Source organism: Canis lupus, chromosome 30 (assembly GCF_011100685.1).
Source record: "Canis lupus familiaris isolate Mischka breed German Shepherd chromosome 30, alternate assembly UU_Cfam_GSD_1.0, whole genome shotgun sequence".
NCBI lineage: Eukaryota > Metazoa > Chordata > Mammalia > Carnivora > Canidae > Canis > Canis lupus.
This window is the reverse complement of record NC_049251.1, coordinates 33362317-33387592: the sequence shown is the minus strand read 5'-3', so window position 1 is coordinate 33387592 and position 25276 is coordinate 33362317. Positions and strand designations below refer to the sequence as shown.

Sequence of the window (25276 nt, the reverse complement as noted above, 5' to 3'; positions counted from 1 at the left end):
TCCCCTGTTTGCTGGCCATGCAGGCTGCTACAGGAACGGGCAGAGAACCTATAAAATGGGAATGGGCTGGGAATGGTGTGGGAGTTTCGTGTATACAAATCATCAAGAAACTTATTTCTTGGAAGGAGGTTTATGGACATCACAGCATCCACTCTGCCCATGAGGCTGGTGGAAAATATGAGGCCAAATATATTTCTTAAGATCTGGCAAGGGGCACCTGGGAGGCTCAGTGGTTGAGCAACTGCCTTTGGATTGGGTCATGATCCTGGGGTCGTGGGATCAAGTCCCGCATCAGGCTCCCTTCATGGAGCCTGCTTCTCCCTCTGCCTGTGTCTCTGCCTCTCTGTGTCTCTCATGAATAAATAAATAAAATCTTAAAAAAAAAAAATCTGGTGAGCTACTGATACCTAACTTCACATGTCGTGTTGAAGATCCCAGGAGGCGTGGCCACCAGAGGGATGGAAGAGCATGAGCAGCAGACACAGAAACATTCTCTGATCCTGATCAGGGTGGGGCCATAAGCCCTGAGGATGCCCAGGGAGCCATCTTTCCCTCCTAGCGAGGTGCTGTGTCCCTGAGAGCCAGATTGCCCTTCCTTTATGAATGCAGGGCCCCACTTCCAGAGTAGACACTTGCCTCTTTGACATTCAGGGCTGTTTTGAATTGTTGCAGGTTGATCTCCCTGTCTTTTCCCGCAATGGTCTCAAACTGGTGTGTCACCCACTGAAGCCACTTGGCATCTTCCTCGGTACTCATGGTGCTGGGAGAAAAGGAGACAGGTTTATGGGTTTGGGGTGGTCAAGGGCTCCTGGTGGTTCCAGGACCTGTGCCTTCTTCTCACTATGGCCTCGGGCCTTCCATGGGTTGGATCAGCTTCGCCTGTGGGATACAAGCCTCTGCAAGATTGCTTCTTTAAGTCCCTAAGTCCCTGTCTCTTTCTTCCATCTGGCATCAGCTAGCCTGGCCTCATGTGTCTTTAGGTTCTGGAATCATAGGGTCCCATGAGATGGAGCCCAGATTGTGGGCATAAGATCAGAGAGTGGCAAACTCTGGGAATGCAAGTAACATGATGACATTACTTCCCCACTTTGCATTCCAACAGCTCTTTACTGTTTTCCAAATATTTCCCACCCCCTACTTCATTTGGTCTCATAGCCTGGTGAGTCATGATGTTTTATAGGGAGGAAATAGATTCAGAGCAGCTGAGTATTTTAGCGAAATTTAAATTTTTTTTTTTTTTTTTTTTTTTTATTTATGATAGTCACAGAGAGAGAGAGAGAGGCAGAGACACAGGCAGAGGGAGAAGCAGGCCCCTTGCACCGGGAACCCGACGTGGGATTCGATCCCGGGTCTCCAGGATCGCGCCCTGGGCCAAAGGCAGGCGCCAAACCGCTGCGCCACCCAGGGATCCCAATTTTAGCGAAATTTATTCAGCCAGTGAGAAAGGGAGAGAGAGAATTCAAATCCGAGGCCAGCGTGTTCTCCACCGTGTCCCAGAGACGCCACCCTCTGCTTCAACACTTCTAGTACAAGCCACACCAGGATTCAGACCTTGAGTCTTGACTCCCTGAGTCCAGGGCATATTCTTTGATGTCCCCAGGGTATCAGCTAACTAGCACCCTCACAAACAAGCTTAACTATGCAATGACCTGAACAGAGGTGATAGTGATAAATGAGGATACCACTCTCTGTGGCATCAGAACCCAACAGACCAAACTTGAAGCTGTGAGTGAGGATTTATAAACGTTCCTCTGAGAGAGTGGCTTTGTATCCCATGAGTTCAATATAACCTTAAATGACTTAACTGCAGTCGATCCTCATTGCTCATTGTTTGTTGATCTCATATTCGTGAACTCACTTATTTGTTAAAACTTATTAGTAACCCCCAAACTTGCAGCATTTTCCAAGACATTGTGGACATGAACAAAGCAGTGATAAATTTGAGCTGCCTGATGTACATACACGTTCGCAGCTGAGATCAAACAAAGTGACCCTCTGCCTTCCTGTTTCAGCTCTCATACTATAAACAAGCGTCCTTTCCGTGATCTACTGAGTGCTGCAAATTTTGTATTTTGGGGCTTTTGATTGGTGATTTTTTCTCCTTATTTATTTATTTTTTTCATTCTTAAAACATTTTTTGGGGGAGGGGCTATGGTTGACACACAATGTTGCATTAGTTTCAGATGTAACTCTAGTTATGCTGTGCTCACAAGTGTAGCCACCTCTTCCCAGGCAACGTCGTTACACTATCATTGACTGCATTTCCCATGCTGTCTAAAAAAAAATAATAATAATGGTAAGACTCCCAATTTATTTTACAAAGCTAGCATTACTCAATCCCAATGAAGATAGTGTACAAAAAAGGAAAATTCTAGACAAGTGTAACTTATAGAGATCCAACACTCCAACTAAAATATAACCAACTAAATCCTGGAATTTACTTTAAAAAATAGTAATCCACCTTTATCAGGAAGGACTTTTTCCACATATACAAGGATAGTTCACTATCAAGAAATCTGTCAACCATCCTCTGCTGTCCCAACGGTGCAGTATCCAGAAGAGTAGCAGTCCCAAGCTGTGATATGTGCCGATCAGAAACAGGGAGAGCTTGCTAAAATGCCCACTCTGACTCACCAACTTTGCAATGGGACCCAGGAATCTGAGCATTTAACCAGCACCCTGGATGTTTGCGACCCCTGCCGGCTGGTCCAGGCTCACCCTTGAAGGTTAAACAGCCCCACTTACTTCACCTCTTGGGACCCACAGGAAGGCATTCCACAATGCAGAGAGAACTCTGGAAAATGAGACTGTGTGTAAACACTAACCCAGGGAGAGTGGGGACAGGGTATCTGGTGTTCACCTCCCTCTTCTCAGAAACGTTAGTGTTTTGGGGCTGCAGAAGGAGAAGAAATTCTGGGAAGCTGGTGGAGAAGAGGCTGGAACAGCTGGCTGGAAGGAGGGAGGGAGGGCATGGGGGAGAAAAGGAGACGGAAGTCCTTGCAAGAAGCCAGGAATCTTCAGATTGCAGAGGTCTAGGGGAACAACGTGCTCCCCGGAGGCCAGAATTATCCTCAGGGACCAGGAGTTTAGGTCCAGGCTTGCTTTGCCCTAACTGAATCACTAGCCTGACTGTGCTATAGTTTGCTCATCTGCAACATGTGACAGGCATCCTTCCAACAAGGGCTGCTATGAGGATCAAATGAGATGCTATTTGGGAAGCGCAACTGGTAAGTACTGTACAAATGCTAGATATTGTCATTACTCTGACTAGGCCAATTCCTGATTTTCCAGATGTGAAAACAGGCCCAGAGAGGTCTGGTGACTTGCCCAAGGTTGCACAGCTTTCTAGCAACCAGGCAAGAGCAGAGCTCATGTCTCTTGACTTCTGTCCCAGGCAGAGTCATCCTTCATAGCTTCCCCTCCAAAGGGAGAGAACCCTTGCCTTTCTCTTCTCACTGGCATCGAAAGCTAGAGGAATGGGCCACTCACCCTCTGCAGCTTTCAAGGTCTGGCTGGGCTGGGTCTTCCAGCATGCTCATCCTTTTTCCCGTCTTCTAGACCGCAGGTCCCAGAGAGGTTGTGGTCTGAATAGCAGCCTGCGTTGTGAAGCCCACAGTTCACCTCTCCCCAGCTCCTCCTCTTCCTGACTTTCCTAAAGAGTTCACACCCACAGCCCCTTAATCATCCATATGCTGGCTAGTGGCTGACTTGGTCCAGAGAAATCTGAAGGTACAAGGATGGGCAAGGATTTCACTGGAACGATGTTGGCCGGCTTCCATCTGACTGCATGTCTTCCATTTCCTCTTCCTCAGGGACACCAGCAGGTAGGAAATCCAAAAACGCACGGTGGAAAAAAAAAAATCACCAATAATTCGGAGCAGGCTCTACTCAGCCCTTAATGAGCCAAGGGAGACTTCATTAATCCTACTAATATTGATTGCCAACAGAAATGTTGAAGCACTCACTTTGAGCCGTGTGCACTCTGCTAAGGACTTTACCCATAGTGTTCAATTAATTATGTAACACAGCCCTGTTTGGTGGGCATTATTATCATCACTGCACCAAAGGAGAAAGTGGAACTCTGAAAGGTGAGTGACTTGTCCAGATGGCTGGACAGCCATGTTGGGCTGACTCTGGAGACTGTGCATTTAAATACATGGGGAGCAAAACTGAGTCCCAATTAATCCAGTAAAATGTATTAGACTTGTCCTATGAAGAGATTCCCAGTTCAAGGGACCCAGGAGGGAGGGAAGAAAGTGAGCCCTATTGGCCAAAAATCTATGAGAAATTATACAAAGGCTTAGATCAGGCCACACTGCAACTAAAATTTGAAGTGCTTTTCGCTTTTCATCCTGCCTGGCAAGACATCAGCCGAAGCTGATAACCCTGGACATCTGTTGCAGATTCAGACCCCCAAAGGGCGATTTTAGATGTCTCTCACTAATTTCCAAAATGAAGGAAATAATAATTGCTTTGTTTTGTCTTAAAGCAGGCAGGTTGGTAGAAGAAATTTCTTCCAGGGCAGCCTGGGTGGGTCAGTGGTTCAAGTCCCACATCGGGCTCCCTGCATGGAACCTGCTTCTCCCTCTGCCTCTCTCTCTCTCTCCCCTCTCTCTCTCTTTCTCTCTCTCTGTGTTTCTCATAAATAAATAAATAAATCTTAAAAAAATAAAATTATAAAAAAAGAAATTTCTTCCAATATATGGCCCTTGATGGGATACTTTAAAGGGCTCCTTGGATCGTAGTCCCACCTGGACTCCAGAGTCATTAGGGGCTCACCTGAAGCCCTTTTGTGGTCATCCACATACTCCTCTGCCCATAGGCTCAGCCAGTTCTCACTGGGCTAGTCCCAAGGCAGTGTAAGATCTGCAAAACTGGTGATCCCTTCTGGTGATCTCTGAAAAATCTCCTATTCCAACTTGGCATATTTCACTGGGTACCAATGATTTAAGACAGTGTCAGAGACAATGAAGAACATCTGGTTCTCTTTCAAGGGTGACTATCCCAGAGTGTGTGCTATAATGATAGCATTTGACAACTTGACTTTTGTTCCCAGGGAGGCCCTATTTGGGTTGCTGTGTGCATCTGTTTTCCCTGAATTGTAATTCTGAGAAACACAAATAAATGCTTTTGTTTTTCTTTCAGCTCAGCCTCTTTTCTGGGTCCACAGCCTTGTGGGACATACTTAGGATGGCACTGGGAAGGAGGAAGCAGAAAGCATGGGTCCGTGCTTCAGCCCTACCCTTGAACTCTGGTCTGAGGTCTCTGAAAAGAGAGATGTTCTGTCCACTTTTGTGGGGAATTCGGGTGGTTCTAATACCATTTGGACTTGGACGTCTTGAATTTTTGGAGGATATTAGTCTCTGAGCAATGGGAAGAGATGCCCTTAAGTGGCTGCCAGGTGGTTAACATTTCCAGGAGCACTGGAGTGTCTGGATCTGAGCAGGCTAGCTTGTGAGCACATGTGACACTGAATGCCCCCTGGGAGAAATTCCTGGGGCAAAGTGGAAGTGAGGTAGGGAGGACAAGATCCCCAATCAGAAAAGGGTGGGCACAAATACTTATGTTACTTCCTTCACACCCACAAGCCAGAGTCAGAAAAGTAAGAAGCTGCAATTTGGGGCTTCTGGGTAAGATGGCCTGAAGTTCACTTTTTTAGGACCCTTCATCTGTACCACACACAAAGTGATGGCAGATAAAATACTTTTAAAATTTTAAGGCAGTGCTCTGGTGGGGAGGGAAGGTGGAGACCTGGGAGTAGACAGCCTGGTCTGAGGGTCCTCTGGGCTTCATGGGGAGAGGCAGTTCCCCTTATTGGATTGCATTTGGGAGGGGTGGGCATGACTACCAGGGGTGATAGACCTGGCGGGGGCCATTGAGCTGCCCCATTCACTAGCATAGGAATGGGGGCACTGGCTGAGGGCAATGAGCCTTGGTACTGGCATTCTACTGCACTTTGCCATAAACTTCAAGCTGCAGCAACATCTCGTAGCCAATTTCTGGGACAAACCGGTGGGTAGTAAGACCTTTCCCCAAGGGATTGGTGCTGGCATGGATCACTCAAATTTGGAGTTTTGGAACCCAGCTGAGCCTGAGCTAAAACACAAGAGTGCCCTGCCACCTGGCAGGCAGACAGCTCAGACACAGGCAGGGTGAAGGCAGGGATCTCATGGAGGCTGGGAACACAGAAGAGGTGATTGTGTGCTCTTTTATGAGGGCTTCCTGAAGGGTGGCAGGTACGGACTCCTCACTTTGGGAGAAGAGGGCTGGGCACCACCATATTTATCCTACTCATCAGCACGAATGGACTTCAGTAAGCAACATAGCAGCAGCCAGTGGAGGCCAGAGCCACTTACACCGAGCCCCACCCTCTTGCATCCTGCAGGCACATCTCCACTAGTGCAAGTCCACCAGAGAATCAGTGCAACAGACTCCTTCCCCAGAAGACCAGCACAACGCCTTGCTCACACCAAGTCTACTGATCACAGAGTGCCTCAAAGCTTCAGCTCTAGAGGAAATAGGATCTGGCTTCCTTTTAATTTTTATTATTATTATTACTTTAAATTTAATTGCTCTTTTATTTGTTTTTGTATTATTTGTATTATTTTTCATATTTTTAGACCTCGCTTACTTAACAAGCAGACTAAAACGTCACCTAGGATCGATCTTTCTTTCTTTCTTTCTTTCTCCTCCTGGACAAAATGACAAGACAGAGGAATTTACCCCAAAAGAAAGAACAGGAAGAAGTAATAGGTAAGGATTTAATCAGTGCAGATATAAGTAAAATGTTTCAACTAGAATTTAAAACAACAATTATAAGGATACTAGCTGGGCTTGAAAAAAAAACATAGAAGACACTAGAGAATCCAATCTAGTCAAGGTAAAATTTAAAATGCTATAACCAAGATGCAAATCCAAATGGATGCCATGACAATGAGGATGGATGAAGCAGAGGAACACATTAGTGATTTAGAAGATAAAATTATGGAAAATAATGAAGCTGAGAAGAAGAGGGAAAGAAAAGTATTGGATCATAAATGTTGACTTAGGGAACTCAGCAACTACTTAAAACATATTAATGTTCATATCATCTCAGGAGTCTTCAGGAGTCCCAGAAGACGAAGAAAGAGAAAAGGGGCAGAAAATTTATTTGAGCAAATTATAGCTGAAAAATTCCCTAATCTGGAGAAGAAAAACAGGCATCAAAATCCAAGAAGCACAGAGAACTCCCATTATTTTTTTTAAAGATTTTATGTATTTATTCATGAGGGACACACAGAGAGAGGTAGAGACACAGGCAGAGGTAGAAGCAGGCTCCATGCAGGGAACCTGATGCAGGATTTGATCCTGGGACCCTGGGATCATGCCCTGAGCCAAATGCATACGCTCAACCTGCTGAGCCACCCAGGCATCCTGAGAACTCCCATTAAGTTAATCAAAAGCCAGCCATCACCAAGACATATAGTCAAATTTACAAAATACATAGATGAGGAAAGAATACTGAAAGCAGCAAGGGAGAAAAAGTCCTTAACCTATAAGGGAAGACAGATCAGGTCCACAGCAGATCTGTCCACAGAAACTTGGCAAGCAGGAAGAGAGTGGCATGGTATATTCACCATACTGAATGGGGGAAAATATACAGCCAAGAATACTTTTTTTCAGCAAGGCTGTTATTCAGAATAGTAGGAGACATAAAGAGTTTCCCAGACAAAGAAAAATTAAAGGAGTTCATGACCAGTAAACCAGCCCGGCAGGAAATATTAAAGGGGACTCTGAATGGGGAAAAAAGACCAAAAGCAACAAAGACTAGAAAGGAACAGAGAATGCCACCAGAAACACCAACTCTACAGATAACACAATGGCACTAAATTCATATCTCTCAATAATCACTCTGAGTATAAATGGACTAAGTGCTTCAATCAAAAGACATAGGGTATCAGAATGGATTTAAAAAAAAACAACAAGACTCATCTATATGCTACTTACAGGAGACTCATTTTAGAAAACTGCAGATTGAAAGTGAGGGGATGGAGAACACTCTGTCATGCTAATGGCTATTTAAAAACAGCCAGAGTAGCCATACTTATATCAGACAAAGTAGATTTTAAACCAAAGACTATAACAAGAGATGAAGAAGGACACTGTATCATAATTAAGGGATCTATCCATCAAGAAAATCTAACACTTGTAAATATTTATGTCCACAACTTGGGAGCACTGAAATGAATCAATTAATAACAAATATACAGATACTTATTGATAATAATACAATAATAGTAGGGGACTTATTGCAATGGATAGATCATCTAAGCAGAAAATGAGCAAGGAAACTTGGCTTTAAATAATACACTGAACCAGATGGACTTCACAGATCTGTTCAGAACATCTCATCCTAAAGCAGCAGAATACACATTCTTTTTGAGTGTACACGGAACATTCTCCAGAATAGATCACATATTAGGTCACAAATCAGCCCTCAACAAGTACAAAAACACTGAGATAATACCATGCATATTTTTCAACCAAAATACTATGAAACTTGAAATCAACCACAAGAAAAAAATTGGAAGTACTGAAAATCCATGGAAGTTAAAGAACATCCTACTAAAGAATGAGTGGATTAACCAAGAAATTAAAGAAGAAATAAAATAATACATGGAAGCAAGTGAATATGAAAACAAGATGGTTCAAAACCTTTGGGTTGCAGCAAAGACAGTCCTGAGAGGAAAATATATAGCAATTCAGGCCTACTTCAAGAAGCAAGAAAAGTCTCAAATACACAAACTAACCTCACTCCTAAGGGAGCTAGAAAAGGAACAGTGAGTGAAGTCTAAAGCCAGCAGAAGAAGGGAAATAATACAGAGTAGAGCAGAAATAAATGATATAGAAACAAACAAACAAAATAGTAGAACAGATCACTGGACCTAAGAGCTGGTTCTTTGAAATAATTAATAAAATTGATAACCCCCTAGCCAGACTTATCAAAAAGAAAAGAGAAATGACCCAAATAAATAAAATCACAAATGAAAGAGGAGATATTGCAACCAATACCACAGAAATACAAACAATTTAAGAAACTATTATGAAAAATTATACCTAACAAATTGGGCAATCTAGAAGAAATGGACAAATTCCTAGAAATATACAAACTACCAAGGCTGAAACGGGAAGAAATAGAAAATTTAAATAGACCCATAACAAGGAAAGAAGTTGAACCAGTAATCAAAAACCTCCCAACACACAAAGTCTGGGTCCAGATGTCTTCTCAGGGAAATTCTACACACTTAAATAAGAGGTAATACCTAGTCTTCTCAAATTATTCAAAAAAATAGAAATGGAAAGCTCCCAAACTGCTTCTTCAAGGCCAGCATTACCTTGATTCCAAAACCAAAGACCCCACTAAAAAGGAGAATTATAGGCCAATATCCCTAATGAGCATGGATGTAAAAATTCTCAACCAGATACTGACAAATAGAATCCCACAGAACATCTAAAGTCTTACTCACCATGATCAAGTGGGATTTATTCCTGGGCTGCAGGGGTGGTTCTATTTGCAAATTAATCAACACAACATGATACACGACATTAATAAAAGGAAGAATAAGAACCGTATATTCCCAATAGATGCAGAAAAAGCATTGGAGGGCAGCCTGAGTGGCTCAGTGGTTTAGCACCGCCTTCAGCCCAGGGTCTGATCCTGGAGACCTGGGATCGAGTCCCGCGTCGGGCTTTCTGCATGGAGCCTGCTTCTCCCTCTGCCTATGTCTCTGCCTCTCTTTCTCTCTGTGTCTCTCATGAATAAATAAGTAAAAATCTTAAAAGAAAGCAGTGAATAAAATACAGCATCCATTCTTGACAAAAACCCTCAACAAAATAGGTATAGATGGAATATACATCAACATCATAAAGGCCAGATACAAAAGACCCACAGTTAATATCACCCCTCTGAGAGCTTTTCCTCTATGGACAAGAATAAGACAGGGATGTCCACTCTCACCATTACTATTTAATATAGTACTGGAAGTCTTAGCCTCAGCAATCAGATAACAAAAAAATAAAAGGCATCCAAGTCAGAAAGGAAGAAGTCAAACTTTCACTATTTGCAGATGACATGATACTCTATGTAGAAAACCCAAAGGCCTCCACCAAAAATTTTTTTAGGACTGATACATGAATTTAGCAAAGTCTCAGGATATAAAATCAATGTACAGAAAGCTGTCACATTTCTATATACCAATAATGAAACAGCAGAAAGAGAAATCAAGGAATTGATCCCATTTACAATTACGCCAAAATTCATATGATACCTAGGAATAAAACTAACCAAAGAGATAAAAGATCTGTACTCCAAAAACTATAAAACACTGATGGAAGAAACTGAAGAGGTCACAAAGAAATGGAAAGATGTTCCATGCTCATGGATTGAAAGAACTAATATTGTTAAAATGTCTGTATTACTAAAGCAATCTACAGATTTAAAGCAATCTCTATCAAAATACCAACAACATTTTTCATAGAGCTAGAACAAATAATCCTAAAATTTGTATGGAACCACAAAAGACTCCAAATAGCCAAAGCAATCTTGGAAAAGAGAAGTGAAGCTGGAAGTATCACAATTCTGGACTTCAAGTTACATTACAAGGCTATAGTGATCAAGACAGTATGGTACTGGCACAAAAAGAGGCACACAGATCAATGGAACAAAATAGAGAGCCCAGAAATGGACCCACAACTGTATGGTCTACCAACCTTCAACAAAGCAGAAAAGAATATCCAGGGGTAAAAAGATAGTTTCTTCAACAAATGGTGTTGGGAAACTGGACATCCATGGGCAGAAGAATGAAACTGGACCACTTTCTTACACCATACACAAAAAATAAATTCAAAATGGATAAAAGCCCTAAATGTGAGATAGGAAACCATCAAGATCCTAGAGTAAAACACAGGTGCAGCATCTTTGATCTTGGCCATAGCAACTTCTTACTAGACATGTCACCAGAGGCAGGGGAAACAAAAGAACTAGAACTGGGACTTCATCAAGATAAAAAGCTTCTGCAAAGTGAAGGAAACATCAAAACTAAAAGGCGGCCTATGGAATGGGAGAAGATAATTGCAAATGACATATCTGATAAAGGGTTATTATCTAAAATTGATAAAGAACTCATCCAAGTCAATACCCCAAAAAACAAGTAATCCAGTTAAGAAATGAGCAGAAGACATGGACAGACATTTTTCCAAAGAAGACATCCAGATGGCTAACACAGATGAAAAGGAGTTCAACATCATTCATCATCAGGAAAATACAAATCAAAACCACGATCAGATACCACCTCACACCTTCAGAATGGCTAAAATTAACAACACAGGAAACAACAGGTATTGGTGAGGATGCAGAGAAAGGAGAATCCTCATGCAGTGTTGTATGCAAACTGGTACAACCACTCTGGAAAACAGTATGGCGGTTCTTCAGAAAGTTAGAAATAGAACTACTCCTACAATTCAGCAACTGCACTACTCTGTATTTACCCAAAGGATCCAAAAAAATACCTCATGTTATAGCAGCATTATCTACAATAGCCAAACTATGGAAAGAGCCCAAATGTCCATTGACTGATGAATGAATAAAGAAGAAGTGGCGTGTATATATATTATATCAATATGTATATATATATATACACATTACTCAGCCATTAAAAAGAATGAAATTTTGCCACTTGCAATGATGTGGTTGGAGCTAGAGTATATCATGCTAAGAGAAATAAGTCAGACAGAGAAAGACAAATACCATATGATTTTCCGATTGACATTTCACTCCGCCTAATACCCTCCAAACATTATATGGTCTCATTCATTTGGGGAATATAAAAATTAGTGAAAGGGAATAAAGGGAAAGGAGAGAAAATGAGTGAAAATATCAGTGAGGGTACAAAACATGAGAGACACCTAACTCAAGGGGTAGTGGAAGGGGAAGTGGGCGGGGAGTTGGGGTGACTGGGTGTTGGGCAATGAGGGGGGCACTTGGCGGGATGAGCACTGGGTGTTATGCTATATGTTGGCAAATTGAACTCCAATAAAAAAATTTTTAAAAATACCATATGATTTCACTCATATGTGGAATTTAAGAAACAAACATAAACATATGGTGGGGGGGGGAAGAGAGAGAGAGAAGGAAACAAAGCATAAGAGACTCTTAATAGAGAACAAACTGAAGACTGATAGAGGAAGGTGGGTGAGGGGTTTGGGATAGAAGAGTGATGGGTATTTTTTAAGATTTTATTTATTTATGCATGAGAGACACAGAGAGAGGCAGAAACATAGGCAGAGGGAGAAGCAGGCTCCCTGTGAGGATCCTGATGCAGGACTCAATCCCAGGACCCAGGATCACATCCTGAGCCAAAAGCAGAGACTCAACCACTAAGCCACCCAAGTGCCCCAAGTGATGGGTATCAAGGAGAGCATTTGTTATGAGAGTGTTAACACGTAAGTGATGGACCACCGAATTCTACTCCTGAAACCAATATTGTACTGTATGTTGACTAACTTAAATAAAAATTTGAAAAAAAGACATAAAGATAAAAATTTAAAAGACCAGCTGCCATCAAAAACAAGATAAACATCTCTGTTGACCATAGATGAAACGGAAATACACAAGGGCTGTAAAGTGGAAGCCCCAGTCCTGCTCAGTTCTGGGTGCAGAGGCTTCTAAGAACTCTGCTCCTGGGAAAGGATGTGAGCCTCCAGCGGAGGGAGTCCTGATTATGGGACAGGGCTGAAAAAAGCTGTGACTGACCATTGCCTAGGACTGAGTTATATTTTGTATTTAGGAGAAAAAGAGGAGTTGACATAGCCTCCTTGCCCAGACCTGGACCAGGCCAACACCTGTTTGGTGACTGCACTCACAATGTCCTCCCTAGGCCACCAAGACCAGTATTAAATTAGGGGAGCTCAGAAAGCTAGATGGAAGCAACCATGAAACTTTTAGAGAAAGATCAAGCATGAACACACACACACACACACACACACACACACACACACACACCATTCAAGGTGAGCCAAGAAGCTGGTATTCCAGAAGACCCAAAAAGAGTGAATGCTCAGTGCTTGCTTGGGCAGCACATATACTAAAATTGGAACGATACAGAGAAGATGGCCCCCGAGCAAGGATCACATGCAAATTCATGAAGTGTTTCATATTTTTAAAATTAGGAAAAAAATAAAATTAGACAGGAAGACAAACTATGAGAGACTCCAAACTCTGGGAAACAAACAAAGGGTTGCAAAAGGGAAGGTAGGTGGTGGGATAGGATAACTGGGTGATGGGCATTAAGGAGGACATACGATGAGTTGAGCACTGGGTGTTATACTTTATGTTGGAAAACTGAATTTAAATACAATTAAAAAAACACTTCATTTTATAACTGCAAAAAAAAATGAATGAATGCTAAGAAGACAGCCATTCAAACCAATAATAGGGAGAAATCATTCTTTAAGCATATGTAGAGTCTTTAAAGAGAGAAAAGAAAGAAAACCACCCATTAAAAAGAAAAGACATTTAGAAATAAAAATGTGCAGAAAGCAAACCAGTTTTAGCTGGTGTGAAGAAAACCCAGTTAGAAATATGGAGAATAATATGGTTATTATAATTTTAAAATAATTCAATCAATAGGATAAAATTTAAACTAGAAAGAGTTGAAGAGTGAATGCACATTCTCTAAGACAGCATGGAATCACTCACTTGAAATAATTCTATAGCTTTTTTCCACTTACCAACATATTCTAAGCATTTCTAATATTATTAAATATAAATATTAATTTATAAAAATTAAATATAAATATAAATGTGTTGGAATGTTGTAAACTAGTGCTCTATGTCTGGACTTTTGATTTTCCTATATTTATTCCATTATTGTAAACAAGTTTCTGAAAAATCTTGTGATTCATTCTTTGCCTGAACTTCCAGATGGTGTCTCTCAATTGGATTCTCAAGAGAGGAACTGCTGGGTAAAACTTCTACACTTCCTGAAGCCTTTTGATAAAGCCAAATTGCTTCCCCAAAATCTCAAACCAGTTTTCTTTCCCATCCGTGTTTTCAGAGAACGCCTCTTTCAGCAAACACTTGTGAATAGTAGAGGTTATTCTTTAAAATACTGGTCCATCAGGCAAAAAAAAAAAAAAAAAAAAAAAGATATTTTGCAGTTCCTTTTCTAAAAAAATATTTTATTTATTCATGAGGGACACAGAGATAGAGGCAGGGACACAGGCAGAGGGAGAAACAGGCTCCATGTGGGAACCTGATGCTGGACTCGATCTCAGGACCCCAGGATCACCGCCCTGAGCCATAGGCAGACACTCAACCACTGAGGCACCCGATACTTTGCAGTTCTTATTCACCTTTGTCGGATTAGTGAAGTGAAATGTCACCATGGGAAGAAAAATCATGAAATCCTCTTTTCCTCACTTCTCAGATGAATTGGGGCATGTTTTCCTCTGGGCGGGGGACACTGAGCTTCTTTTCTAAAGTCATGCTCCCAACTGGTGGTTTTTGGAATAGAGTGCTCTTTTTCCACATTTTTTAAAATCAAAGGCATGACATATTTTCACTCTATCACTATGGCAGATTGTTTGTTGCTTCTGGGGTGTGATTCTAAGTCCTGAGTCTATAGCCTGTGGCTTTCCCCTGCTTGCTGGAGGATGGAGACTGCGCTATGGCCGCTTTCCTCTGCCAGGAAAAGTCAGGGAAGGCAGGTGAGATGTGGACAAACCCCACGGAAGACCGAGTCAGCCACCTGCGCTCCTCTGGGCAGCCAGCCCGCCACCTGTGCCCTGGAGCCCTACCCCCTTTACCCACTTGAGGCCTCTGGCTATTTCTCAATTTCTCCTCAATAGCAAAACTTCCTGAACGAGTTCCCTATACTCAGTGTCTACTTCCTCATTCCCTCTTTTGTGGGAGGTTGGGGGAGGGTGGATCCCACTTGAATCAGACTTCTAGGCCCCAAAGAAGCCTTTCCTAATGAGATCACCAATAACCGGCTCATGGCTGAGTGGAGGGGTCATTCTCAGCCCTCAGCAGCATTCAGCAGAGGGTCCTCCTCCCTTTTTGAACTCTGTCTTCATTTGACTTCTAGGATCTTGTCCTGTCCAGGTGTCCTTTCTAACTCACTGTCTCCTTCTCAGCATCCATGCTGGTCTTTCATCTGACTTTTGAAAGTTAGGCTCAGTCCTCAGATCTCTTTTCTTTTCTCTACAGATTAACTTCCGGTTAAGTTCATCTAGCTCCATGGTTCTCAAGCGCATTGGCAAGTGCAAGACGTGCACATGGGACTGTGGGCTCGTAGATCCAACTGCCTGCTTCACGACTCCGCTTGGATGTCAGTCTGCATCTCAAACTCAACGTGTCCCAAGTTGGACTAGTGGTATCCTTAAGTCTGAGCCATCCGGTGTTCCTGCCTCAGTGAATTGATCCCTTCTCCATTTACCGAGCTTTCCAGACAACAAACCATGAGGTAGTTATCTATTCCTTTCTTTCTGCACACCTGACCTCCAACCCACAACCTTATTGCTTCTGCACTGGAAATAGATCCAGAATCTGATTCCCTCTCTGCAGCCAGAGCCAACATAACCACTCACCTGGACAACTCTGACAGCCCAACTCAGCTCCCTGTCCTATTCTCACCCCCTTATAGTCTGTTTTCTGCTCAGCTGCCCTGGTGATTCTGTCCAAATGTAAGTGAGATGGAGTCACTCCTTTGCTTAAAGCCATCTCAGGATGGTTTCTCATCCTTAGAATAACCCACCAGGGACATGGCCCTCATAGCGCCTCCATGACATGGCCCCATGACCTGGCTGCCCTCACCTCGGGCTCTCCTCCTCACTCACTCAGCCCCAGCTACACTGGCCTCCTCAGTATTTCTTTTTTTTTTTTTTTTTTTCTCCTCAGTATTTCTTGATCATGCCAGGTACACTTCTGCCTCAGGGCATTTGCACTGACTATTCCCTCTGGAATACTCTTCTCCCAGACAACTACCTGGCTAACTGCTTCACATCCTTCAAGCTTCTTGTCTCACCCCTTCTCAGTGGAAGTGTACCCAGAGCACCTGTTTTAAAATTAGATCTCACCTTACCCCAACTACTAATTCCCGTTACCCTGCTCTATTCTCTTCTTTTCACAGCATGTATCATCTTCTGACACACTATATAATGAGCTTCTTTTTTTTTTTGAATAATGAGCTTCTTTATGATGTTTTTTTTTTTTTTTTTGTCTGCCTCCCCCCGACTAGAATATAAGCTCCAGGAGGGTGAGGACTTATGTCTGTTTTATTTACACATGAGTCTCAAAACTCAAACAGTACCTGGGCTGTGATCGTCACTTGGTCAATATTTAATGAATGACTGAATCAGGCTGGCTAGATGAGCATCCCATAGAGCAATCTCCCCCACTCCAGCCAAAGGTTCACAGTGCCCCGCTCTGGTTCTAAGGAGGGTCAGCAGGATCTGAAGGCCAGCCAGCTCCAGGCATCAACCAGGAGAAGTGGCTCTCCCACCCAGCCTGCTAACTCATCACACGGCTTGGAAAAGTCACCTCTCCAGGACTCAGTCTCTCATCTGCTCCATGGAAGAATTTTTCCTCCTGCCTATGGAGATTGTGTAAGAGTAGAACAAGAAAAAAAGTTGACCTCATTCATGTTATGCAACAAACATCTGGCAGGAAGGATAACAAGGGGTTGTTTACAGGCCACTTGCTAAGGCTAATTCTCCTCCTGGTGGCCTGTTCCTCAGTTGGGCACCCCTGAGATCAAAAAATACACAGAGGCTCATGTCCTGTTATGCAAGCAGAGCTCATCCTATCACAACATGAAATATGATATATCCTGCCCAACTCCACCCCTCTAAAGTTGAAATGAACTATCCATGGGAAACAGGGCAGTTAAGGTCACCTAACATAATTTCAGCAAATTCTGTTATCACTTTGATGTATAAAATTTCAGAGGATATTACATTTTCGCCAGCTTTCCTTATCACCTGTTTAAACCCTGCAAGGTTGAGACATGTCTTCCTCCCCTTCATCCCCTGTAGCTGCTTTCCCAGTAGTTACTCATTTGGTCTGTCATCTGCTGGGCCTTGACTCGCTGTCCCCCGGCTTATGGAAAATGTGAGGAGAGCCAATGCTGTTCCTGCCTAGAGGGCAGCTTTTGCAGGGAGCCCTAGAATCACAGGGAGCATTAGCATTAGCAGAACAGGTCTTAGACTGCAAAGTGCTTGTGCAAACATATCCCAGGAAATTCCAGTAAGACCCCCCAGTGCAGTCGACGTTCTGAGGGGGCAGAGGCTGGACCAGAATGCTCTGAGCCCCACCACCCCTGCGCAGGCTTCCTTCCCTCTGTGGCAGAGATGCATCCTCTGCTGGAGACCCTGAGTGTGCCTTGCTCCCTTGCAACACAGAGCCCCTGCGGGAACTGCCTCACTTCTGCGGGACAAGCCTCTGGGAGCTCTCCACCCCACCAACTGCAAACCCGGCCTGACCCTCAAGTCCCAGCCTGCTGTCCTTAGGTCGGAGCTACACTGTGTTCCGCAGCCCTTACTGGCTGCACCACAGACAAACATGTGCTGTCTTGCAATATCTCATATCATTGCTTTGCATGGTAACTCAGTCCTTGGGTCATTATTTAACTTTTACACGTGTACCTCTTCTCTCACCAACCAGCCCATCAGCTCTAAATAGGCAGAAACTATTTCCACACTTTCTTTATTTCATGCATTCCTCCAAGAGATAAATCGGTGATCGAGGGAGACATGGTTCCTGCCCTTACAGAGCTTTTATTTATTCTTTATTCTTATTTATTCTTTATATCCTCACGGAAGTCAGTATGGTCCACCTATAGACAGCAGGCAAGAGTTCATGGAGATAGCCTCTGGCCAGCGAGTTTAGCAGTGCGTGTCCCTTTGATCTGGTCAAAGCCACGTAGGGACTGTTTTTAAGTAGAAAAGCAGGAAGGACCACAGAGCGTGGGCAGCTTCTAGGTGACAACCCTGGGAAGGAATTCCTTCTGGGTGCTGCTTTTGGGATACTTTGGGAGCCCACCCATAGAAGTTCAAAGCCCTTAGGCCCTGAAGAGAGGCCTTAAGACTCACCAAGGGAACACTTTGTGGCACAGGTGGGGGAAACCGAGGCACACAGAGGGTCGTGGTCACTTCCGTACTGAGCTCCTAGCGCAGTGCTCTTCTCCTAGGATCCCACTGAAGTATGATTCCCTGCTCCCCTAGCAGTGGGAGCAGTTCTGGAGCACAGGATCACGTAGGTGGAAAGAGAGAGGCCTCTAAGCCTGTGCTCTCAGTCGTGGGGCTTTGTCTGCTCTGTTCATCATTCCATGTGCTTGGCAGGATTAGATGAAATACCTGGCCCAGAACACTCAGTTCATTTTCACTCATTCAGGAGGTCATTTTGGTTATTCTCAACCAAGTTCCTAAAAAGGAACCCTGGTTAGCCTTCTTGAAGTAGAATGAGCTGAGTGCGCGTGACTTCGATTGCCAGGCCAGGGCAATGATGCCAGGCCACGGTCCTGATGCTCCAGCTCACTCCACCACCCACAAAATGGACACTTTGCGTCCACCTCTTGATGCCTCAGGCCAACATGCTCCCTTTCCCTGTTCCTTGTTTTCTTCACCTGTAAACAGGGGCTGCTCAGACCTCCCCCGCCCCCCCCCCCCCCATGAGGTTGTTGGGCTTCCTGAAGACACCACCAGTCCACCTCCAGGCAGGTTGCACTGGATGCATGCTGGCTCCTGTCCCCGCTTCACTTCTCCTCCTGGAGGGATCTTTTCTCCAGAGAGATCAGGGCAGGGTTCCAAAGCAGGGCAAGGGCCTCTGTATCCTTAGCACAGGATACACTTACTGCTGCAGCCTTTGAAAACACACACAGCAGGTGCTGGCTGCCGCCGCCAGCACCATTCAACTCAGGAGACAGTTGACAAGTGTGACTCCCTTAACTAAAAGCAGGCGATGGGAGGCAAGGGTTATTGTGGGGACTCGACTGCAGAAAGGAAGTCCACCTCTATCCTCCTTGCTCTCCCTCCACTTTTGAGCTTGGAGCAGGGTGGAGACTTACAGAAATTATGTCTGCATAGAACTTTGGAGATTATTTATTTTAGTGGCTTCCAAATGCTTAAGATTAATTTTTAGTTCCTTGGGTAATATTTTAACTGACTTCACTAAAAATATGTATACAGATTTTTTTTCTATGAAAGATCTAGTACAACCTTTCCTCTCCAGATGGGGAAGTTGAGGCTAGGGCCTCAGGGTGCATGTGGCTTCCCAGAGGCAGCTTGAGAGTTGCGGGGGACTGGGACTTGAGCCCTGGTTCCCTAACACAGCATTCTTTCCAGTAGCCTCCACACTGAGAAGGTGCCTGCCAAAGTGAGGCCCTGCTTGGCATGAGATGGGAGGAGGAAGGAGGCAGAGAGGGTGGAGTCCTTGCAGCTTACTTATGTGCAAGAAGAATTTTGGGCTGATCCAGGAACTCTGCATGTTTATATCTTAATCTAGTTTCCTAAGAATTGGTTCTTGGAATAAGGCTAGGAGCTGTAAACTCAGATTTTTTTTTTTGAACTCAGATTTTTTAATTGGAAGAAATAAAAATATTATTCTTGCCTTTTGTTGTTGAAGACGTTTTGTTAAGAGCCATGGGGCTCTGGGAATTCCAGAGGAAGGGGTGTGAGCTCAAATGTTCGCCTGGAGAAAGTCTGTCCCTGGTTCCTACCATGAGTCTTGACCTAAGATCTTCCCCAAAGCAGACTTGCTTGACTTCTCCTGCTTTCTGTACCTTGCCTTGTCCTTCTTTTTGTCCCTGCCCTTGTGTTCCTTTAACCCTTTCATTTGTATCCATAGGAACCACAGCACGAATGGCAAAACCTTACCCTAGGCTGGGAACAGTTCCCAGAACACTGGTTCCTTTAGAGAAGCAATGGAGCATCTGGGATTCAGCATATATTGGCATTTTACAGGCCCCATGTTGACCAGACTTGTCCTAGCCCCTGGCAAGGAGCCATTGCCTGTTTCCAGACTCTGAGTGCCCCTGAACCTGCTCCTTAAATCCTGGAGATGCAGAAGGATTAGAACATGATAGTTTAGGAAATCTCTAGACAGAGTCAGGTCCTTGGTTTAAATTCCAAACATATAATAGCTTTCCTCATTTCTTTACCCTGGTAAACTCCTATTCAGCCTTTGAAGGCCACTGCAAATGTCCTCCTCCCCAGTCCGCTGCTCCCCAAGAAAGCTGATTTAGCTCTCTCTAGTTCCCTCTGCATTTTCACTCTATCAGGACATACCTGAATTAAAGTAGAAGTATTTGTTGAGAATGTAGTGTAATTCCTTGAGAAATTTATTTATGTCATTTGCTGTTTTTATTGACTTCACCGGAAAAGAACACAAGCCATCTGGAGTCCTTCTCTTGGAGGGCAGTCTGATTTTCTTCCCAGAGTCAGTGAGGGTTCTCCTCAGAAGCCATAAACAATCCTTCCTGTTTCTGGGTGTGAGCGAGGAAGTTGAGTGGGTGATGGGCCCTGGAGTAGGAATGGGCTGCCCAAAGACAGCCTCTGAACAAGACTTGGTGTTTGGAAAGCAGTGGAGGCTGGCAAAACAGATTATCCCAGTGGAGAAGGAGGGGGACTTGGTGCTCGAAGGCAGGAGCTAAAGATGTTTTTAGGTGGCAAACATTCCTTCTTTAGAGAATGTACATGGGGCAGCACAGAGCATGGAACATTGTCCTCCTGAAAGAACACTGCTGACTCGCTCACACACACAGTGCTACTAGAGGCACCTTTTAAATACTTGGAATCCAGACTGGTGTGAGGATGCTGCTGTTCCAGTGGGGATGGGGGTGTTCAAGCCCCTTGCACACAGGGCTGAGAAAGCCAGGCCTGTCTCCTGTATCACCAGGAGCAGTGGCTGCCATGGCAACTGAAGGCTGCAGACACCCTTTTCAGCCTGTTACATCCCGAGGGGACCTTTTGCAAACCCAGGGGAGAGAAGAAAGCAAGGCTAGGATGATACAGATTTTCTGTTCCACACTGCTTGTAGAGCATTCAAACAGGATTTAGTTCCTTTTAATAAAAGCAAGGCATGCCCATAGTGAAAATGGAACAGTACAAGGGAGTAGGCAGGGGAAAAAGGAGTCCCCCTCCTTCCTCAGCCCCTGGTCTCACTTTCCAGGGGTAAGAGCATTTGTGGTGTTTTGTTTGTATACTTACACACCACACGTGTACTTACACTTACACATGATCACAGAGTTGCCTGCATGCACCACCTCATTCCTTTGAATGGCTGAAAGCATCCCATTGCCAGACCCGGTTCAATGGATTTTTTTTGATTTAGACACCCTCAGGAGTGTTACATGGACTGCATCCCAAGTTTCATGGTATAGTTTCATTTCTGTATTTATACAGGCAATTATATTTACATGTATTTATACATAATCTTATCACCAAGATTTGTAATCCTTATCTCCCCCCCCTCACCGCCCCATCCTGGGCTGAGCCTCCCACCACCCCTCAAAGACAAGGTTTGAAAGGGAAAGCAATTTAGTAGTGGCCAAGGGTGAGGAACAGAAGATAGGATACAACATGAAGGGGAACACCCAGGGAGCTCCTACGTAGTGATGGAACAGCTCTGCACCTCGATTGTGGTGGCAGGCAAACTATACATGTGATGTTGGTACACAGAACCACACACACACACACACACACACACACACACACACACACGAATAGTCCATGTCAATACTGGTGATATCTGAACAAGGTCTGTGGGGTTGTACCAATATCAACTTCTTGGTTTTAATGTTACACTGTGGCTTTACTTATGATGTTACTATTGGGGGTAACTGGGTGAAGGATACACGGGACCTTTGGCGACTTCCTGGGAATCTAGAATTATTTCAAGGAAAAAAATGATCATGACAAGGTTGGAATTTCCTGCACCCTTTTACTCTATTCCTAGCTCTAGTTCAAGTCCTGGCACAGAGATGTGCTCAGAAAATGTAAGCAGAAGAAGCCAGGGGGCTTGCCTTTCTGGGCCTCAGTTTCCCCATCTCTAAAATAAGGCCACGGACTGAATAATCTCCAGCGATCACACATCCCACATGTTTCCAGTCCCCACATTCAGTTCTGTTTAGGCAGTGCAGGCTCCTGTCTGTGGAGCCAGTAGCTGACTCTCCTCCTAAGTGCCGATCTCCGTGCAGACTCCCCCCACCCCCTGCAGGCCCCTTAGGCTGATACACCCTACTTTCCAGTAAAATATAGTTGTAGTGTGATGAAATCATTAGCCAAGTTAAAATGGAAGATGTTGCACTTCTTGAAAAACAACTTTTCTGAAAGTCTCTATATGAAGAGCAAAAGAATTTGTCAGATACGTGAGGGGGGGCCTGCTTTGCTCTGTGGACTGGAAGTATACAGCCAAGAGAGAGACTCATGGAATAATGAGAACAGAATCTTTGGGCTCCAAGCCCCAACTTGCCTCCAAATGAGGCTGCCTTTCCACTGTCTCTATCGACCAAGCCCTGGGCTTCCTAGGATTTGAGGAGATACTGGCTTATAGTGGATAGCATTGGTGCTCCCTGCAGACTGCTTCTCATCATTTCTCTACCCCTGTCCACATTCCACAGGTGGAACACTCACCTCTTTTGGGAGAACTGCTAAAGCCAAGAATGCAGGGCTTGCTTGGGAGCCAACATCCTTCTACTGTCCCAGAGAGTGATGGGCTGGGCATCATGAGGGCCCAGCTTCCTGGCCCCAGGTGTCACTAATACTGTGGTATCACTTAAACTGTGGACTGCCCCTGTGGGGTTGGGTGGCACTCTCAGGAGACAGGTGAGGTCTTTTTCTGAGGCTGCTCTGACTTGGCTTTCCCTCTTCCCTGTTCTGCTTCTCAATCACCTTACCAGCATTCCCTGGGAGCTTAATACATGATTTGCTTACAAATTCACATCTCAGCATCTGCTTCTGTGGAATACATTTGAGCAATAGTATCCTTAAACAATTTCCAGCTGTTATTTGTCTCAGTGCCACTTCTAAAGTCTGGGTGTCATCATGGAGGGCACCCCTCCCAGACTGAGGCTCGGTGAGCTCCTCCCAGGGGGCCATCAGGGAAGATGATTTGAAAAGTTGCTGAGAGAAAGTCTACGGGGAAACAGGCACTTTGAATGAGACACTGAACCAGATGAACTTCACAGATATATTCAGAACATTCTATCCTAAAATAGCAGAATACACATTCTTTTCAAGTGCACATGGAACATTCTTCAGAATAGATCACATACTAGGCCACAAACAGGCTTCAACAAAGTCAAGAAGATTGATATCATACCAAGTACCGTTTCTGACTACAACACTGAAACTAGAAGTCAACCAAGGAAAAAATCCAGAAAGAACACAAGTACATAGAGGTTAGATAACATGTTACTAAACAATGAATCAGTCACCCAGGAAATCAAAGACATTAAAAAGTACCTGGTAACAAATGAAAATGGAAACACAATGATCCCAAACCAGTGAAATGCAGCCAAAGCAGTTCTAAGAGGCATGCATGTAGCATTCAGGCCTTCCTCAAGAAACAGGGAAAATCTCAAATAAACAACTTAATTTTACATCTAAAGGAGTTAGAAAAAGAACAACAAATCAAGCCTAAATCCAGCAGAAGTAGTGAAATAATGAAGATTAGAGCAGAAATAAATAATATAGAAACTAAAAAAACCCGATAGAACAGATCAATGAAACCAGCTACTGGTTCTTTGAAAAAACTAATAAAATTGATAATCTGCTAGCCAGACTTATCAAAAAGAAAAGAGAAACAACCCAAATAAACAAATTCACAAATGAGAGAGAAGAAATAACAGCCAACATCACAGAAATATAAACAATAAGAGTATATAATGAAAAATTATATGCTAACAAATTGGACAATTTACAAGAAATAGATAAATTTCCAGAAACATATCACCTAGCCAAACAAAAACAGGAAGAAATAGAAAACTTGAACAGACTGAAAACAAGCAAAGAAATTGAATGAGTAATCAAAAATCTCCCAACAAACAAAAGTCCAGGTCCACATGTCTTCCCCGGGGAATCCTACCAAATATGTAAATAAAAGTCAATATCTATTTTCCTCAAACTATTCCAAAAAATAGAAAAGGAAGGAAACTTCCAAATTTATTCTATGAGGCCACCATACCCTGATACCAAAAGCAGACAGATACCACCACACACACAAAAAAAGAACTACAGGACAATATCGCTGATGAACATTGATGCAGAAATCCTAAACAAAATACTAGCAAACCAAATCCAACAACACATTAAAAAAAGTCATTCCTCCTAATCAACTGGGATTTATTCCTGGTTTCAATATTCACAAATCAAGCAATGTGATACACTACATTAATAAAAGAAAGGATAAGAACCATATATTGCTTTCAGTAGATGCAGAAAAAGCATTTGCCAAAGCACAACACCCACTCATGATAAAAAACCTTAAGCAAAGTAGGAGAAGAGGGACCATACCTCAACATAATAAAGCCCATATACAAAAAATCTACATCTAATACCATCCTCATTGGGGAAAAACTAAGAGCTTTTCCCCTATGGTGAGGAATAAGACGAGGATGTCCACTCTCACCATCGTTATTTAACATGGTACTGGAAGTCCTAGCCTCAGCAATCAGACAACAAAAAGAAACAAAAGGCATTTAAATCAGCATGAAGATGATGAAACTTTCAATTTGCAGATGACATGATACTCTATGTAGAAAACCCAAATACTCCAGCAAAAAATTGTTAGAACTGATACATGAATTCAGTAAAGTGGCAGGGTACAAAATCTATGTACAGAAATCTGTTGTATTTCTATACACCAATGATGAAACAGCAGAAAGAGAAATTAAGGAATCAATTCCATTCACAACTGCAACAAAAATAATAAGGTATCTAGGAATAAACCTCAGCCAAAGAGGTAAAAAATCCAAACTCTGAAAACTATAAAATACGGATGAAAGAAATGGAAGAGGTCACAAAGAAATGGAAAGACATTCCATGCTCATGGATTGGAGGAAAAATATTGTTAAAATACCTATACTACCCAAAGCAATCTACAGATTTAAAGCAAATTCTATCAAAATACCAATAGCATTTTTTTTGCAAAACTAGAACAAATAATCCTAAATTTGTATGGAAACTTGAAAGACCCCAAATAGCTGAAGCAATCTTGAAAAAGAAAAGTAAAGCTGGAGGC

The 25276-nt window shown here is 43.3% G+C and overlaps 1 protein-coding gene and 1 pseudogene across 1 annotated transcript in view; one reads left to right on the top strand and one right to left on the bottom strand.

Annotated features, from left to right (window-relative positions):
• The window catches only part of NOX5 (NADPH oxidase 5), a 110794-nt gene that overhangs the window by 33595 nt on the left and 51923 nt on the right, over positions 1 to 25276 (bottom strand). The window contains 1 exon segment of the mRNA XM_038580823.1: positions 637 to 760. Within this exon segment, the coding sequence (XP_038436751.1) occupies positions 637 to 760 (124 nt within the window).
• Positions 13098 to 13198, top strand: LOC119866969 (annotated as a pseudogene).